The sequence below is a fragment of the Carassius gibelio genome, chromosome B13, assembly GCF_023724105.1.
Source record: "Carassius gibelio isolate Cgi1373 ecotype wild population from Czech Republic chromosome B13, carGib1.2-hapl.c, whole genome shotgun sequence".
Lineage (NCBI taxonomy): Eukaryota > Metazoa > Chordata > Actinopteri > Cypriniformes > Cyprinidae > Carassius > Carassius gibelio.
The window spans coordinates 4,791,257-4,810,037 of NC_068408.1; the positions used below are offsets into that span (position 1 = coordinate 4,791,257).

Sequence of the window (18,781 nt, forward strand, 5' to 3'; positions counted from 1 at the left end):
TAGATACTATAATTTATAAATATGGGAAGATCTAAAGATAAGATTGAATGTAGGAAAGTCCTACAAGTGAAATTCTGAAGAATCCCAGTTTTAGAAATGAGCATCTGAATTTATTTTGAATGAAATCACTGATCTGAACAGTTTAAGCAAAACATTTCAGTGCAGAGTTTCTTGCAAGAAATAAAATGTTTCTTATTTCACATGTGCAGAGGACATTTACATGTTTTAAAGACTCAAAGATACAGCAGGTGCATTATCATCAAGACTAAACTAAATTTTATGTGTATTTAAAATGATAATATTTTTTTAAACTTATAATTATTTTAAACTTATTATATGATTATTATAAACTTCTATATTCAATTATATAAAAATTCAAGAAATTATACAATTTATTTAATGTATATAAATTAATATATTCAAAATAATATATATATTAAATATATCTGAAAGTAGATAAAAATTAATAAAATGTATATATTTAACATTTCTAATATATTATACAACTTTGCATAAAATATGTGTGTCCGTGTGTGTGTGTGTGTGTGTGCGTGTGTGTGTTTATATATAAATTATAAATAATTTTATTCTAAAATGGTGTTTCTTTTAAGGTTATGGTTTCAGGATTAGATAATTCCAGAAACAGATTTAGAATAAGAAACTACAGTTAGACTATACATATAAACTTTTATATAGTCTACTCTGTGTCCTCATTTAGATGGCAAAGTAAACATTTGCGTGTCTGAACTGTAAGACTGAAACCTATTCTACATGACAGATATATCTCAGTTCTCACACTCCTGCAAGCTGCAGTTGCGTCAAATCCTGTCAAACACACAAATACGCGTAGGCGCTTGCGTTTTGAAGTCAAGGGTCTCTTCCTGCCCTTTAACACCTCTAGCAGTTCTCATCAGAACACCTCTGCCCCTTTCTCTGTCATCTCCTCCCTAATTTCCGCTACATCTTCCAGAATAATCTCAAATAAAGCCTTCAGACAGTCAGTCTCTGCTGAGAGCTGCACGTTTAAAGAGCCGGGTGAAATTCCTCATGCTGAAGCTCAGTTGCGTTTGAATTTCATTAGTTTGGCATGGGAACGAGCTCTTAAATCACGCTCTTTACACAAAGTGCGCTCTTTCTTTTGTCCTATAAACTCCAGGCGTTCGATTTCAGCACATTCCAGCTGCATACAGCCAGCAGACAGCAGGACACCTCCATCAGATGCATGCTTGCTCAGAGACACAAGGTGCGTACAAGTCAAGCTCACGTCGCATCATCTAGGTCAGAAGGGTTTCTTGGTTTGAGTTACAACTAGGTCAACCAAAACCAACCAAACACCAAACCACACGTATGCAGGTGCATGCACATATGCATACAATAGCATTGGCACTCAAAGGTTTGGGCGCCCCTACTCATTTTACACATCTTAGAATAGGAGTGAAGTCATTAAAAGGAGGAAATAACACAGCATGAGAATTATGTAGTGAATTATATTAGACTAAATGTGAAACAAATGAAAACTCTTATTTCTATTTCGTCTTTAGTCACATTCATCAAACAGCTTCATATATATATATATATATATATATATATATATATATATATATATATATATATATATATATATATATAGATAGATAGATAGATAGATAGATAGATAGATAGATAGATAGATAGATAGATAGATAGATAGATAGATAGATAGATAGATAGATACACTACCATTAAAGGAGTTTCTTCTGCTTATCAAGGCTGCATTTATTTGATCAAAAATACAGGGGGGAATAATATTATTATGATTTAAAATAATGTTTTTCATTTTAATATACATTAAATATAATTTATTCCTGTGATCAAAGCTGCAGCATCATTACTCCAGTCTTCAGTGTCAATATACTAAATATATTTTACATAAAAATATTTGGCTGCACAACTGTTGCCAGTTTAGATAATTCTAATAATAAATCAGCATATCGGAATGATTTGTTAAGGATCATCACTTTATACTGGAGTAATGGCTGATGGAAAATACAAACCATTATTTTATATTGTAATAAAAACAATTTAAGATCGCTGTTATTTTTCTTTCTGTAGTTTTGATCAAATAAATGTAACCTTGATGACCATAAGAGAAAAAAACATTACTGATCCCAAACCTTTTACCGGTAGTGTATATATAGATATATTTTACACTTATATAAACACATATGTAATTTCTCACTGAAGTCACAAAATACCACAAACGCATGTGTGCTGTTACACCCTTTTTGTATATGATGCTCTTTTTTGCATTAGACATGAACAGGAAAAGCAAAGAGGGCGTAACAGAAAAGACCTAGAAAACACAAAGAGGTGGGTGACTGGCTCTGGCTGGTGTTTTGTCTGATGGATGTGGGCACTATTGAAGGGTCTTTCTTTACCTCACCTGCTCCAACTTGCCTTGGAGAATGAATCATGGAGTAGAGATAATAATAAAAGAGACTCTTTATTCCTTAGCAACCTGGACCATTGGAATAGTTTACGTGATTATCACATGACTCAACTACTAATATAGTTGAATGTTTTAATTTAAAATATTTATATTAATATGGTTCAGCGTGAATATTACTGAATTGTATTCAGACATTATATTTGGATATAGCTTTCTCAATTAGGTAAACACAGCTTCAGTTACTTAAGTGAATCATTATTTATTAGTTTTTTTACCATTTTGGCCTATCTTGTAACATGTTCAGTTGAAAGGGGTTATTAATGTTAATAAAGATAACTTTTTTTATTAATATCATCAAAATAATATAATATGCACTTAAACTGCAAGATCTAATGCACAGATCAGATATTTTGACACATATCCAGATTTTCTGTCCCGTCTGTCTAGATTCTCTTAAGACTGTGTTTACATCAATGCCTTGCCCAGACAAAATCAGTATGACGGGCACCTACCAAATTCTGCATTACCTGTATTACAAATTCTACATTCTGAATTACTAGTAATGTAGAAAGACTCATCTTTAGATATTGGTCTGCTACCAGAGTACTTTTGATATCTTTAACATTTTAGGTGTAAAAAAATCAAATATCTCAGTAACAGTGTACAGTTAAATAGAGGCTCTGTTCAGGATTCACACTTTACTGGCACAAACCCATTTCCTGTGATGGGCTGATGGGATTGGTCACACATTAGCCTGACATCACGACCACTTTCAGATGAAGAGAGACCGAGTTTAGGATGTTTCGAAAAGGAAGACAGGTGCAGCGATCTTAGCAGATGTAGAAACGTCTCCAGCGTTCGTTACTACGGAAGCACACTTTCATTTGAGGCCTCGGTTTCCACACCTGACGTACACAAAACTCACTCTCATCAACTGTCAGCTACAACGGTGGAGAGAAGGACAGGTGGAGCGCTGCATTATTCACCATACGGAGACATTTCAAGTCATTTAAAAAACGTTTTCAGAACTGGAAACCCTAATGAACAAATTCAGACATGCCACCCAAAATCTGTATGTTTACAAGATTTGATATACTACAAATCAGCGTTTAATTACTCATTGAATAACCTAAACTTATTTTTAAATATTCATTTTTGTATTTATTGTTTGTAAATGCAAGAAAAACAAAGCATGCTGTGGCTGGGAATTGTATGTAATTGTGCAGTTTCTTCAAAATTGTGAACCTTAAGTCTTAAGTCGCTGGGGTTTATTTGTAGCAATAGCCAAAAATACATTCTATGGGTCAAAATTATTGATTTTTCTTTTATGCCAAAAATCATTTGGATATTAAGTAAAGATATTTTGTAAATGTCTTCCTGTAAATATATTAAAGCTTAATTTTTCATTAGTAATATGCATTGCTAAGAACTTAATTTGAACAACTTTAAAGGCGATTTTTTCAATATTTAGATTTATTTCATTTTTTTTGCACCCTCAGATTCCAGATTTTCAAATAGTTGATTCCAAATATTTTCCAATACTAACAATCCATACATCAGTGGAAAGCTTATTTATTCAGCTTTCATATGACGTATTAATCAAAATTTTGAAAAAATTAAAGTTTTAAACATGAGCTAAAGCATGAAAAATTGTTAATTCTAAAAATATAAAGTATATTTGGTAATTAATTTTTTTATGTTTTTAGCAATGAAAAAAATTATTTTCAAGGAAAAAATGGAATTACCAGTAAATTTCAGTTAATTACAAAGAAACAGCAAGTAACACACTGAATTAAACACTGTATTTTGAAAGAGAAAGACTCGAATAGTATATATATATATATATATATATATATATATATATATATATATATATATATATATATATACATATATATATATATATATATATATATATATATATATATGCTGATTTTCCTTCAAAATAAGCAAAAAAGCGTTAGAAACCCCAGCAAAATCCATTTTGCCTGCTTATTTTTCACTTCTGTCTCTACACCTTCTGCACTCAAGCTGAAGTACGCTTTACCCTCAGTCTGTACAGATCGATTTCACAATGTTATCAAGTGCATATCAGCCCCATTTATAGACACCCGGACAAATATTTACAGTGTGCCCGCCATGACATGTCTGGCCCTCCACAGCGAATGTCGAGTTACAGCCCTGCCCAAATGCACACACACACTCCAACAGCGCAAAAAGAGCCTGTGTTCTGTCAGTCCAAAAGGGAACATATGTTTCTTTCTTTTCATCGTTAGAGAGAGAGAATGAAGAGAGGGAGGAAAGGAAGGAAGCTGGGCGTATCAGTTGATCAGTGTAAGTATGAGAGCTGAAAGTGTGCTGAGAGGGCCTCTGTTTACACACTCCACTCACAGAAAGTACGGACTCGAATGTACGATGACGAGAGCTATGCTGTTTATATCACAGTATTTATTGAGCAGGATAGTTTTACACTATTTAAGAGTGCCAATGAAAGTGTAAGTAATGCTAAACAGAGCAGGATGTGTTCCAAATGGGTCAAGTTGAGGAAGACAGTGAGTTTTATTGTTTGTAGTTCTTCTTTTTACTGGAAAAAAAATAGTAATTGTCTTTTTGCATGTTAGTCTGTGCATTTGTGTTGTAGATTAGTTCACTGCATTTGTCACAAGATGAAAGAATGAATTGAGAGGTGAACTAGTCATTTATGTTTCTTATAATTTAGCATTAGCTGCAAATTTTTTGATTTCCTCATTTGGAAAATGATGATTGTTTTTTAACTTGTATGGGTAATTTGAGATTTGTTCATTTTGCTGCGCAACGCTGAACGAGAGTTGGTAAAATGATCTGAAATTCTAACATGAATCTGCTCTTTCCATCATTAATGTAGCTTCTATCATTTTTTCTACAAGTTTCATTGTTAGGACAGGTGGCGACATGTTACTGGCCATTCCAATTCATGAGCGAGTCATTGAATCATTCATTGAGATGATTCATTCAGAAATAGATCAAGTAACTTTCTTTATGAGTGTTCACTGAATCAGTTTGTCAACCAGTTCATACCAGAACATTGATTAAATCAGACACAAATTCAAGTGACTGTCTTTATGAATCATTGACTCATTTTTCTCAGTTTTCGTGATATGAGTGATCTGAATACATTCACACACACACACAAACACACACATGCCCTACTTTTGCCAAATGACCATTTCAGTAATCATTCATTTAATTTCACTTAACACTTAAAAAATAACACATACCCTAACCCATGCAACAACAAAAAAGTGTTTCATAGCATTTAGGGCTGTATTATAAGAGATTATAGGGGTGGTGTATATGCATATTGTGTATATCAAAATGTATCTGTTCATCCCAGACCATTTCCCCATGACATGTGTGTATGTGTGTGTATGAGAGGGATCCACTTATTATTAATTAGTGTGTCTGTGTGTTCTGTGGTTATGATATCATTCTCACAAAAAGTCAACATTCCTGTCTAAGTGCCCCTTACCTATGAAATATTCATTCATCCATAATAATTCAGACAGGGTGAATGTAGACAGGGCAGATGTAGGGTTTGACCCCAGCGGCATCCAGAAGAGAAACTGCCCACGCTAGCGCTTGAACAGAAAGGGTTTAAGCATAAAACTTTTCAAACTGCATTCAGAAAATATACAGTGTGCCGTACTATAGTGCCTCACAGTAAGATTACAGCTTTAACGTGAAACACTTAGTAGAAGTTACTGCCTGATGCTGAAAATCTAATATTTACAACTATGCATTACATTTGACATGTCATGTTTCCTACCTCAGAAGCTGCAATAGAGAGATCTTAGTTGTTTTGCATTTAAGCATCAACTTTGTTCCAGATTTTCTACCGAAATTTATGGATAGAAACAAAAATAGACCCAAATTAGTCTTATAGAAAGAGAAGATTTAGAAAATGATTTTTATTATTACACTTATGAGATTTCTGCTGTCCTTTTTCCAAGAAAAACATCTCAAATTTGCAGAATAAAAGTCTCTATTTGCTTTTCACACTTTTCAGTGGGAAATGGCCAAAACAATTAAATATGTTATTTTAAAATAAAAAAATACTTTTACAGTTCATTTAGTCTCATTTCAGTCTAGGAGAAACAACTAAAAAGTTATTTGATCTTTTCCTCTGGGATTTTTGGTTTTGTGTGTCCCACAAATTCATAAACAAACCAAAAAGTATAGAAAAAAAGACTATTTAGCATTTAAATCAAATCTGAGAGGAAGACAGCGGCAACAAATGGAGGGAGTGATAAACTGACCGAAATATTACCCCGGGGGTACAAAAATGTGGAGTGATGTATTGCCCTTGTGTGAAAGAGAGGGCAAGAACACACAAAATCCATATCACAGCGTCTGTTATCCCTCTATATCTGAATAAAATATTCAAATACAGCCATTACTCCACATTAAAAACCACAAAATGTTCACATGTTCCTCACACACGCCACTGATAGTCACATTAAACTCATCCATTAGAGCTGACCAGACAACACATATGATGATGATGATGATGATGATGATGATGGGGTGGGGGGGTGGGGATGGTTGTAATGGCTGAGGCAACTTACTGTCTGTAATAAACACACACACACACACACACACACACACTCACAGCAAGGTTTTTCTTGGTGATTTCCTCTGTGGATGAGTCACAGCTGAGTACACAGCTCTGTCTGAAAGCCATAAGCTCTTTGCCAGACTCTTTTTACTCAATATTTGTGTATTTTTATGCTTATTAGAACAGGATGTTGTTAGCTTTGTGAAACACTGATGTCAAACTTTATTAGGATCATTTGTTAGTGTGTTTGCTCCTGTGTGAGTTGTTGTCTTTGCAACGTGTTTCAAAACAGGTTCCATAAGCCAGTCTCAAAACAGCTGCTGCCTTTGTATTTTAGTGAGTTTATTTTTAATTGTTATATGGAAATTATTTATTTATTTAGCATTTTTTCCTTTTTTACAAAGAGAAGGGGTGTGTTCTTTAAAATTTATATTCTGGAAATTAATCTATTTTGTTTCTGAATGCTACATATATGAAATAGTTGGGACTCTTTTTACTGCATTTGTAGCATGTCAGTTCCTACAGAAAACCATTTCAACTTATCCCTCTTTTTTTATTTTTTATTTAAAAAAAGAAAATTAATTAAAAAAAAGAAACATTGTTCAAAACATTGTTTTGTACACTGTTCAAAAGTTTGGGGTGATTATGTTTTTTAATTATTTTTTTTAATTAATTTTTTTATTCAGACATTTATGATATTACATAACATTTTGATTTCAAATAAATGCAGTTCATTTGAACTTTCTATTCATCAAAAAAACTATCCCAGTTTCAACAAAAAATATTAAGCAGTATAACATTTTTAGGTTATTTTTTTAACAATGTTATTAAAATTTTTAATAACATTTAACAATTTTTAATCAATATTTTTAATCAAATAAAAATCTTACCAACCCCAAACTTTTTAATGGTAGTGTGCATGTGATGAATTTCCTTACAGCCTTTTCCCTGGTTCCCTCAGTAATAAATAACCTGAAAGTTGATGTGCATAAACAAAATAGCCAGACAATGTCATGTTACATGTTTTTTTTTTATTATTATTCATTAAAGTTTCACATTACAGCTTTCAACTGACACATGCTTGATTTACTCCCAAATGAAATATGTTAAGTGTCAACGTTCATGAAATTTTTTTTTATGGAAAATCAGATGCTCTGGTTCATTGTGCCACCATCATTCTGATTTGTTATGCTAACTTTTATTGGGATATTGCTATCCTAATAACCCACTGCATTTCTCTCCATCTCTGTGCAGGTCACCGCATGAAGCCGGACGACCCTCATAAGCAGTTCTCCGACCGCCTGAGTGACATCGAGCGTTTCCAGAGGGCCAGTATGAGGATAAACCCTGGCAACGGGACCACCCGCTCCCACCAGACCCATTACAACCCCTCCAACTCCACACCGATACCAGGTGCGTGTTTTGTCCCTAGATGCCCTGTAGATCCAGTGTGTGTGTTTGCTTGATTCAGACGTTCAGACTCGTCACAACAACTTGCACCTCGACGTCTGGAATCTAGCAACCCCTCTCGATCTCGGCTCCCACGTCATTGCGTGTGATAGTGGGCGAGGATACGTCTTGTAAAGACGTTTGAGCATGATGTCTGCTAGCAAACCAGCAAAACTCTCACACTCTCAAAGGCACGTATGCACTTTGCTCGCAGTCTGTCTTTCTATTTTCAAATAGACATACACACCCAGGCAGATTTCACACCCCACCCGTTCTCATACACGGTAATGCTGAAATGTGCTTCTTTTATTCAGTTCTGTTTGCTCACTCTTTCTGCAGCGCAGACTGAATCACTCACTTTTCAAAAGAACTGAGACTGGTGTGTGTTTACAGTCTTCTGACTCACATTTCAATCAAGCGCTCATCTAAGAGCCTCAAATGAGTTTTATTTAGTTCCTTCGATCATAAACCTACGAATTTATTCCGTACATCTCTCATCTTCTAAGTTGGACACACAGTGGAATCTTGTATATCAAACATCCGATATGTTTTCTTTGGCTTTTATTTTGTCATTTCGTTAAACAGTTTCGCCGTTTTTATTTGTTCTTGTTTGCTCTCTGCATCTGTAGTGTAGGCAGAATCGCTCATATTTCGTAAAACTCAAACAGAGTTGGCATGTGTTTACGATTATCTAAGCAGTCGTGACTCACATCAAAAAGCGAGAAAGACCAAATGCTCCCGAGGGTCAAATCACGTCCCGCTGCACTTCTTTCATCTTTTTTTCATTCTTTTGACCATTCGCAAATCCATAGTTGAACCTAATCCCATGAATATTTATTCCTTACTTATGTAAATTTGATAGTTCTGATAGTATGTTAAAACTAGATGCTGTGTTGTGTACAGCATTCATTTTAGTTTCTATTTCTGTCAGGTCATTTTAGGTAGCTCCACCCATTATATATATATATATATATATATATATATATATATATATATATATATATATATATATATATATATATATATATACATATATATATACATATATGTATGTATATCCACAAAAGAAGTAAGAAGTCTTTGCTCACCAAGGCTTCATTTATTTGATCAAAAATACAGTGAAAACAGTAAAAAAAAATTAAATATTATTCCAAGGTCAAATTGTTGTTTTGTGTAAAATGTGATAATATTTTTTTCGAAATTTTTTGATGAATACAGATTTAAAAAAAACTGCATTTATTTAATAAAATATTTTTACATGTTTTTTTGTTTTTTTTACATGCCTTTACTTATACTTTAAATCAATTGAATGCATCCTTGCTGAATAAAAGTAAACATTTTTATACATATAAACAACAGATATATAATTTAGTTGTTTTGGAAGGCCTTAAAAAGTCTGGTTAGGACATGATGTAATGGTCAACCGGAACCCATAAAAATGTGGTTACTTTCGTAACGTTCATTATTGATGAGCAGTTTATCCACAATGAGCCAGTGAATTAGAGGCGCTGAGTGTTTTTGTTTGGGGTTTTTGGTAAATTCCTCCTTCAGATTGACCTGATTTCTGAAGGGTGGACGCTTACACAAGCATTCCTGCAAAACCAAAGCCGTGACTCATCCAGAGCTCAGCGCGAGAAGAATGGGAGATTTACTCTTAGCACTTGAGCTAGTAAAGCACGTCTAGTGTCCGTATCTGCAGGTGGATTAGGAGAGGAATTATGCCTTCATGATGGTGCTGTCAGAGACCAAGACTGCCGACACACACACACACACATCTGAAGCAGACATAACACATTAACAGAGCTTTAGCTGTCGGGAGACTGTGTGTCTGTCACTGCTGTAGGCCCGTGTGAGTGTGTGATACATCAAAACCTCACTGTTATGTCTGATATTAACATAGTTATCTCTCACCTCAGGGCACTGTCTCTCTGGCTGTCTGTCTCTTGCGTCGGCCCAACTTCACCTTTATGCCTAAATCTTAACACACACACACACACACACATTCAGCCAGACAGCTCTGTGTGGTATGAGGTTTGCAGACAGACGTGTGTAAGATAGACGTGTTTAATCAGATTCATCATAGGGTAATTAGATGGTCTCTCATTCCACCTGAATGATGCAAACTCTATGTGTGTGTGTGTGTGTGTGTGGTGTTGATTGCATCATCCTGGAGTCTTGAGGCCTGCAGATTGTTGATGACTGTAAACAGATATTAAGTTACAAAATTCACAGCACAAACACCGACATGGTTCATACTAAAACAGATTTGTCTTAGGTACACACAGCTATTGTCATGCTGGTGGAGCAGGGAGGCAAATTAAAGTCGGCTTTAGTTGACTTGCAGCGACACGCTTCAGACAGGAATAAAACGAATGAGTAAAAAATGAAACACAAACACAGAGGGAGTTTAATGAAGAATCTAAACGCACACGGAGGTGCAGGCAGAGCTGTGTGGCGTTTATTCATGCGCTCATGCATATCCCACATACTGCAGAACAGACATGCACATCAAATATGTCTGTGCAAAAGATTAATTATTTTGCATAAAGACAAGGAAGTCTACTTTATGGGCCGTTAATTTTTTTTTTGCATTGTTGCAGTTTTTATGACATGCTCTGCCTAAAACTGCATGTACTAGAAAAAAAAATATGTATAATTATTTAAATGTTTAAATAATCAAGTTATTATATTAATATTAAATATTGTTTAATATTAATTAAAATGCATTATTCATTGTTGATTTTTTTTATATTATTGATATTTTTATGTCTAAATAAAACACATTTGTGAATTGTAGACATTACAATAATGAGAATGGAGATAAATGTACTTTATTATCTTGAAGATAGTGTGACAAAAATCTAATTCAGACAGTGAACAGGTTTAAATCTGAGACTGTTTGAGTGTTTTAAGGAGGAGTGGTGAAAGATCTGACTTGATGGTGGCTGTGTTTGTTTTTGCTGGTTCTGAGAAAGCCTGCATTTCCACTCAGCGTTACACAGCTTCTCTCTCTCTTACTCTCTATTCTCTTCTGTCCACAATCATACTATTTAAAGGAGAAATATATTTTTGATTAGATTTTATTCCTTTTTTGATTGCTATAAATTTATATTATACTATATACTTAAAAGTTAGCATGCTAAAATTAACTAATGACATCAGAGTGAATCATAATTTAGGTAGCTGTATATGAACAACACCATCTACCATCACAACAGGGTATTCCAGTGAACCCAAAAATCATTTGTTTGATCACTGAATCGATCATTTGACAGAAATGAACTGATTCCTGCTCTATGCTACTTTGCTGGAAACATGTAGAGTTGCTGTCATTTTACTCATATATGTATTTTGAGTTCGATACATTGCTACTTTTAGTTAGCTATGACATTAGTTTAGTTAGCTCGACATTAGTCCTCTCCGAGATGCACAAATCTCACATATTGTCCTGCTGACAGACGGTTTCTGTGGCATGCTGCTTTAATAGTGGTAGAAATCTGTCTGTCATTGACGTTGTGTATCAGCCAATCAAAATATTTGAGTGAGATGTTTATTTTCAGCAGAAGCACCAGCTGTGGCCTGAATAAGAGCATTTATACTGAAGAATTTATCATTGTGCGGTGAAAACCAGAGAGAGAGACTGAGAACAGCATGTTATTAGTGCTGTTTGCTAAGACAGGCATCACTGTTGCTACTGCTCGTGCTTACAGCTATAGACATTTTTTTTTCAAACCCCTTACCTCAGGTATTAAACTTTGGCATTACAGACAAGAATGATATTTAAAAAAAAAAAAAAATCCCATAGGCTTTCTTTTGTCTTGGACTAGCAGTTAACCACCCTAGAAAACCCACATTATGTTTTGCATAGGTGAGCACTGCTCTCATTTTTCTCAGAAAAGGTTCAATTTTACTCGCATATGTCTCGTATCTCATATGTGTATGTGTGTTTGTCGCAGCGATTAGCTTGTTACAACTATCCCATCTCGTTCTGAGAGCAAACAGGATTTATTTGCATGTCAAATTGGCAGTTCAGTGCACTGATGCACACGCACGCACACACAAACATACTCCATAATTCCCAAAGTATCTTATTTTAGACTTGTGTAGTGGCTGTTGTGTGTGTGTGTGTGTGTGTGTGTGTGTGTGTGAGACAGCTGCGTTTTAATGCTGACAAGTGTTTTTAAGCGTTCTGATCATACACACATACAGGCGTCACACGCTCGAGATAAGATATGTGATAATCACACACACCTTTAACAGACACCCAAAAGACACACTGATACTTTTCTCGGCTCATCAGCAAAATTTCTGAGTTATCTACTAGAGTTATCAGAGTTCTAATGTGTGTGTGTGTGTGTGTGCGTGTGTGTGTGTGTAATGTGACTCCAGCATAAGATTTGATGTTTGTTTTTCTCGGCACCTTTGATGAAAACACTAGCATTAAACATGTGTGGACAAATTTTTGTGTCGCAATCCTTCACACGTATCTAATAATCACTGTATATGCATGAGGATTTTTATGTCAAGATAAAAGTACAATTAAGCAACAGCTTCTCTGGTTTACGTCCATGAATCAGTTTAATAATCTGAATCAACTCAGTGAACTGATTCAACCGTTCGTTTTACCATTCAAAAAGGTTTACAATGTTTACAATTAAAAGTGTGACTGGATTGCATATAACAGCGTCTAATTGCGTCAAATTTTTCGAGAATTTTTTTATTTTGTATATCAAACAGTGCCTATGCATGAATAAATATATCAATATGTATCTATATTTATTTCTTTATTATTATTTTTTTTTTGCTGTAGCATTATGGCAAGATCAGATGGACCCCCCTGCACTGAAGACTTGCAAAGTGGAAGACGACTTACGCTGGTCAAGTAAGAGACCTTACAAACACGTACAGTTAACCTTTGACTCTGACTTTATTTATTTATTTTATTATTATAATTATATATAATTTTTTTTCTTTTAAAAACTATTCTTTAGCCATACATCTGTTTCAGAAAAATAATTGTATTGTTCAGTGCTGCTCTTTTACGTTATTGGTAATTGAATGATAGTATGAATCACCGTGACATCTAAATCATCAAAAACCACACACACACACGCACCGTTTACCTCAAATTAATTCTTTACTATGCAGATGTGTGTGTGTGGGTGTGTTGCCGTCACAATGGGTGAATCATAAAATTAATGATCCAATCAGAATGCAGCATTTCTGTGGAGGAGCTGAAACAAACAGGATATAAAAATTATCTACTTTCGCTTACACACGCACACACACATGGAACCAGAAACATTAATAAACATTCTCAGTGTTTGAAATACACACACACACTCACTCGAAAACATTCACACAAACCCTGGCTGCCATGGACACACAGCCACATACCTGGTTCTGGCACGGTTTTCCTTCCCCACAGCAACGCAGAATTCCTTCCCTTCCTGTTCCCGCAAACCCCAAACCTCCAGACCAGCTGAGTCATTTTTTTTACCTCCAACACACACAAGATTCCCTTTGTCACACCAGCCCCTGTCACATTTAAGTTATAGCTTTCTTTAATTGCACTTTGATTGATTTACAATTCCTAATAGACTCGCTGCGTGTCAGGTGACATGTTTCAAAACACCAGATGGCAGTTTCAGCATAATTCATGCTCTGTGATGTGAGGAAATATATGACATTTATTAAATGCCACACTGCAGCTAAAAATATTGTCACTCCTCTACTGGGTGTTTCATTTCATTTAGTACACTCTGTAGTTATTTATGATAGCCTATATATACATATTTCAGTCTGCATTTTTTCCCATCAAAAATAGCGATTTAAAATGGGTTGATCTGGCATGCATGGTTCTTTTTCACACTGTCAGCCATCACAAGGTAATTAAGGGTATTCACTCCCACATTTAACTGCGGTTGTCCTAAAACTCACACAAAGACAAAGTTCAGTTCTAGAATTCACAGATTTGTTCTAGTGCTTCCAAATATGCACTCAAACTTCTAAACGAATTTCAAACGTACTTCAGGTCAGTCAGTATCAGATTAGATTAATTCATCTTATTGCAAAGGAAATCATTTCAGAATCACACGTTTTCAAATATGACTATGCATTTAAAGGTGTGGTCCACCTAAAGATCTTAAAAAATTCTGTTATAACTTCCACGTCATTCCAAACCTGTATGACTTACTTTCTTCTGTGGAACACATAAGAAGATATAAAAATACATTGGAAGTGTATGGGACCCAAAACCTGTTACCAACATTCTTCAACATGCATGTCTCTTTATCACTGTCAACTGTCACAAAGTAATTAAGAATATTTACGGCAACGTTTAATGTGTTTGTCACTCTTGAAACACTGCCGTGCACACGTGGCCAAAGAGAGTTTTCTCTTCTTCATACAAAGGAAACGCATGCTGGTTTAGAATAACGTGAGGGTGAGTAAATGATGACAGAATTTAAATTATTGGTTCGACTGTCCCTTTAAGAATCAATTTTGTCTCAGTTGGCTTCAAAGAACTTGACGAGAAATCTTTGCATTTATGTGCAGAACTCATCTGAAACTTTTATTATTGAGATTATTGTGGTGTTTTTCTCGGGAGAAACATCTGAGTAGTCTGAGAGTTTCATTCTGCTCTCCATTGCTCTGCATAAGAAACAACTGAGATATTAAATAGATCTCATTTTTGCTGTGGGTTCAAATAGCGTGTGGTCTGTGCTGCAGACTTGCGTGAGTTTAATGTTGACTCACCGCTCTGAATTGCAATGATCAGAAACGCCTACAGGAATAATGAGATCCAACAGTTCTTCTGTTTCATAATAATTGCTTCCGAAAGAACTGAATATTGATTCCTTTCAACATCCTAGAAGAGCAAAAGCAGCTTAATAATTGTGATTTTTGGATCAATAATAATGCAGCCGTTTCAACAAATGGATTTTAGAGTCAATAAGGTCAAAATTCCTCACTGGAGACAAAAAAGGCCCTCCTGATTTATTCACAAACGAGTCTCATTGTAATCCAGGTCCTGAATCAACGACCTGATTTGTAAATCTCCAGTAGAGTATCAGATGTTTGTGAATGGTAACCTGAGCCGTCCTGATGTATGAGATGGTGGCGCAGCACATGTCCGAGATGGGCTAGTTTGCATGCGACGTGCCGTGTTGTCTTATGGACTACAGCTCTAACATAAACACACAAGATCTCCATGTTTGCCTGCGTCTCATGTTCTCTGCCTGTTGGAGCGATATGCCATTACCTTCAGTTATCATTCATCAACATCCCGTGCAAACATTTAGCCATTCAGCCCTGCTCCAGTTTTCTGCCTGCTTGTAAATATATATATATATATAAGTCAAATTAGTACCTGCAAATTGGTTTAAAGCAGTTTTCTAAAAAGTCTTGAAGCTTAGTTTATATGTGACTATATAATAAATATAATTTTTTTCATTATTTACAAGCAAGGTATTTCACAAAATGTATGTTGCTGGGTTAAAAAACAAAACAAAACAATAGATACATTATATAAACTGTAGAAGGTTTGGACAAATGATGGTTGTCAAACGTTAGTGGAACATGTTTATTCTTATTGAATATGAATATGAATAGTTTGAGGCCTCTGGGTATGGCATATTTGAGTTACATGTAGTGATTGTTTGGTTGGTTCCTGTGGGTTTGTGTCACCAGTTGAGCATAAAACCACATAGTAGAAACTCAAACCATGAACAAGTAAGCGAGTCTGGGATCCACGTCATTGTACGATTGTTGGATATGTGGTATTTTCGAAATTCTACATTTTAAAGCAAATATACTTGATTTGATTGGGGGGTCTCCAACTTTTTTTCCTTCAAAAGAGCTACTTTCTAAAAATGAAAGTGGTTGAGAGCTACTAGTGTTATACAATACTTAAATCTCTTAAATGATCTATCAATCCAAACCATTATACATGGTATTGTTCAGATTTACTGGAAATATTCTGAAAGTAGTGTACTGATGCACACTGAAATGATTTGCATTACGCATACATTACACAAACACCGGTTTCCCTTATGCATTCATACAAGTTAAAATCATATGTTCTTTCATCGAATTTCTCTCAGCAGTCTGCCTTCAGTTATGTTTTGACACAAAACGAAACTTGTGTTGCACCTGCGTGTGACTCTTACCGCAAGTTTTTCAAACTGGGATAATCAAATATGTGTTTAATGATAATTAAAATTGTTAAAAATAACCTCACGTCCGACACGTACAAAAAAAAAAAAGAATTAATTTGCATCGTAGGGGGTGGGGAGTCTGTCTATATTGAATAACTCTGACTGGATGTTAAGTATGTCTTGGCGAGCTATACCTCGAATAAGGCCACAAGCTACTGCTAGCTCACGAGCGACGTGTTGGAGACCCCTGATATAGAGTATCAAGTATATATTTCAGTCTTTATGTCTCCGTGTCTTTCTTTCTCCTGGCCACATGATTTGCCTGGTCCAGGTGTAATCCATCAGTTTTTGCATTGCCATTTTACAGGTGAGGGCCGAGATTTGCATCCTCACCAGAATCCTGATCCCACACACAAACACGCACAATTCCTGCCGACTAGCTACTGCTTGCTCTTCTGTTAACAAACAAAATCAGTTTCTACAGCAGTCAAATGAGGCAAACCTCTGTAGTGAGCCGGGTTACACGCTTGACTGTGTGCTAGTGGAACACGGCGAACTGAACTGATCACTGCGATGGGCCAAAACCCAAAGGGGGGAGGATAACAGCGTTTGAAAGGGGCCGTTTGCGGGAGAATATTAATTTTTCCATTTATTTTCATTTGGAAACATTACTGCTGAACTTTAAAGTAGCGCTTTTTCCCACCTCAGGGCCATAAGTGCCATGGAAGGAGGTTTTTCCCCTCAGTAGTCATCATGGCTTGGCTGTGCCAAAACCAAATGTCCCCTTACATTTTTTGTTTCTTCCATTGAAACTAATAATATTGTTTCTGCAGAACTTGTTCTATTAAGTATTTTTAATTCATTTTAATTTATTTATAATATGCATTAATATGTATTTTTTATGTTATTTTCCTAATACTAATATTATTCATATTAATAACGGCATTACAATGTTAGAAATACAGTTCATATAAATTCTGTTTCTGCAGATTTTTTTTCCAATTGAGAATTTTGTATTTATAATAATTTATTTATAATATTTATTAATATTTAATATTGTTCCAGAGAAATGTTATTTTCCCCATAACAATTTGTATTAATATCCATATGTATATGGATATGTGAGACATAATAAAAAACTTGGTGGATAAAACTATGTTGTCAAGAAACATCAAACCATTTTGTATTATATAAATATAATTCAAGAAATGTTTTTATGAATACTTATTAATTAATAATGTTAATTAATATGAATTTTGTTCTGTAGAAAATAGTAATTTTCTCAATAATAGAGTTTAATAATATTGTCATTGCTATTAATGGTAATATTGATGTTAATACAACCCATAAGAAGGCCAGTGTAAATGTAAACATAATAAACTGTAAAAAGTACTGAGAGGAAGAAAAAAATCTATCTCTATTTAAATCCTTTGGTTAAAAAAAGGGAAATTTAGTCCCTTAAATATGTTGTCATCAAACCATAATTTTTAAAAGGGGAAAATGTCACACGATTATGGTTATACCACATGGTTTCCTGTAGTTTTTAAAGAGTTTTTCCACTGAAACTAATGTAGATCATGTGTGAAGTGGTTATGCTGAGAAACACAGTTACTAGTAACTCTCTAGAGGACTGGTCTTCAAAACAAGGTCTCAAAAATGTTTTTTATGTTTTTTATCATGTAAACAACATTTAGTTATCGTCAGCCAGGTTTAAAATTATACTCTCTTTTTTAATCATAACAACAACATGTTTCTATCCACCAAGGGCTCTGAAAGGGCTGAAGACCCCTGTTCTGGAAACTGTCTTGTTAGTATCCTGTCAGGCACTAGAGGGAGACGCCGAGTCTGAGTGAATGTGTGTCTGCGGGGGTAATGAGGGTGAACAACGTCTACAGTTTGGGTGTTATATCTGGTTTGCAGCTGTTTCTCAACTCATTTGTCAGATTTCCGCTTTTAGTAATTAATCTCGTATGGTGTGTGTGGGTGTGTGTGTGTGTGAGCAGTGCACAAGTAAAACTGTAGAGACTGGCAGGAATTTGTGGCCATTTCATTTCAATCAGATTCTGGTCTCCCAAAAGGGAGAAAGAGAAAGTCAACACCCCTCTGAGAGAACGAGCGAGCGAGCATGGTCTGAGGAAATTGAAATGGAAC

The 18,781-nt window shown here is 35.0% G+C and overlaps 1 protein-coding gene across 2 annotated transcripts in view; it reads left to right on the forward strand.

Annotated features, from left to right (window-relative positions):
- Positions 1-18,781, forward strand: part of LOC127970093 (runt-related transcription factor 3) — a 56,844-nt gene that overhangs the window by 33,156 nt on the left and 4,907 nt on the right. The window contains exons 6-8 of one of the 2 annotated variants that reach the window (XM_052572349.1): positions 1,157-1,243; positions 8,277-8,435; positions 13,282-13,353. In XM_052572349.1, the coding sequence (XP_052428309.1) occupies positions 1,157-1,243; positions 8,277-8,435; positions 13,282-13,353 (318 nt within the window). The remainder of the gene's footprint in view (positions 1-1,156; positions 1,244-8,276; positions 8,436-13,281; positions 13,354-18,781) is intronic. The other variant, XM_052572350.1, reaches the window with a different exon arrangement.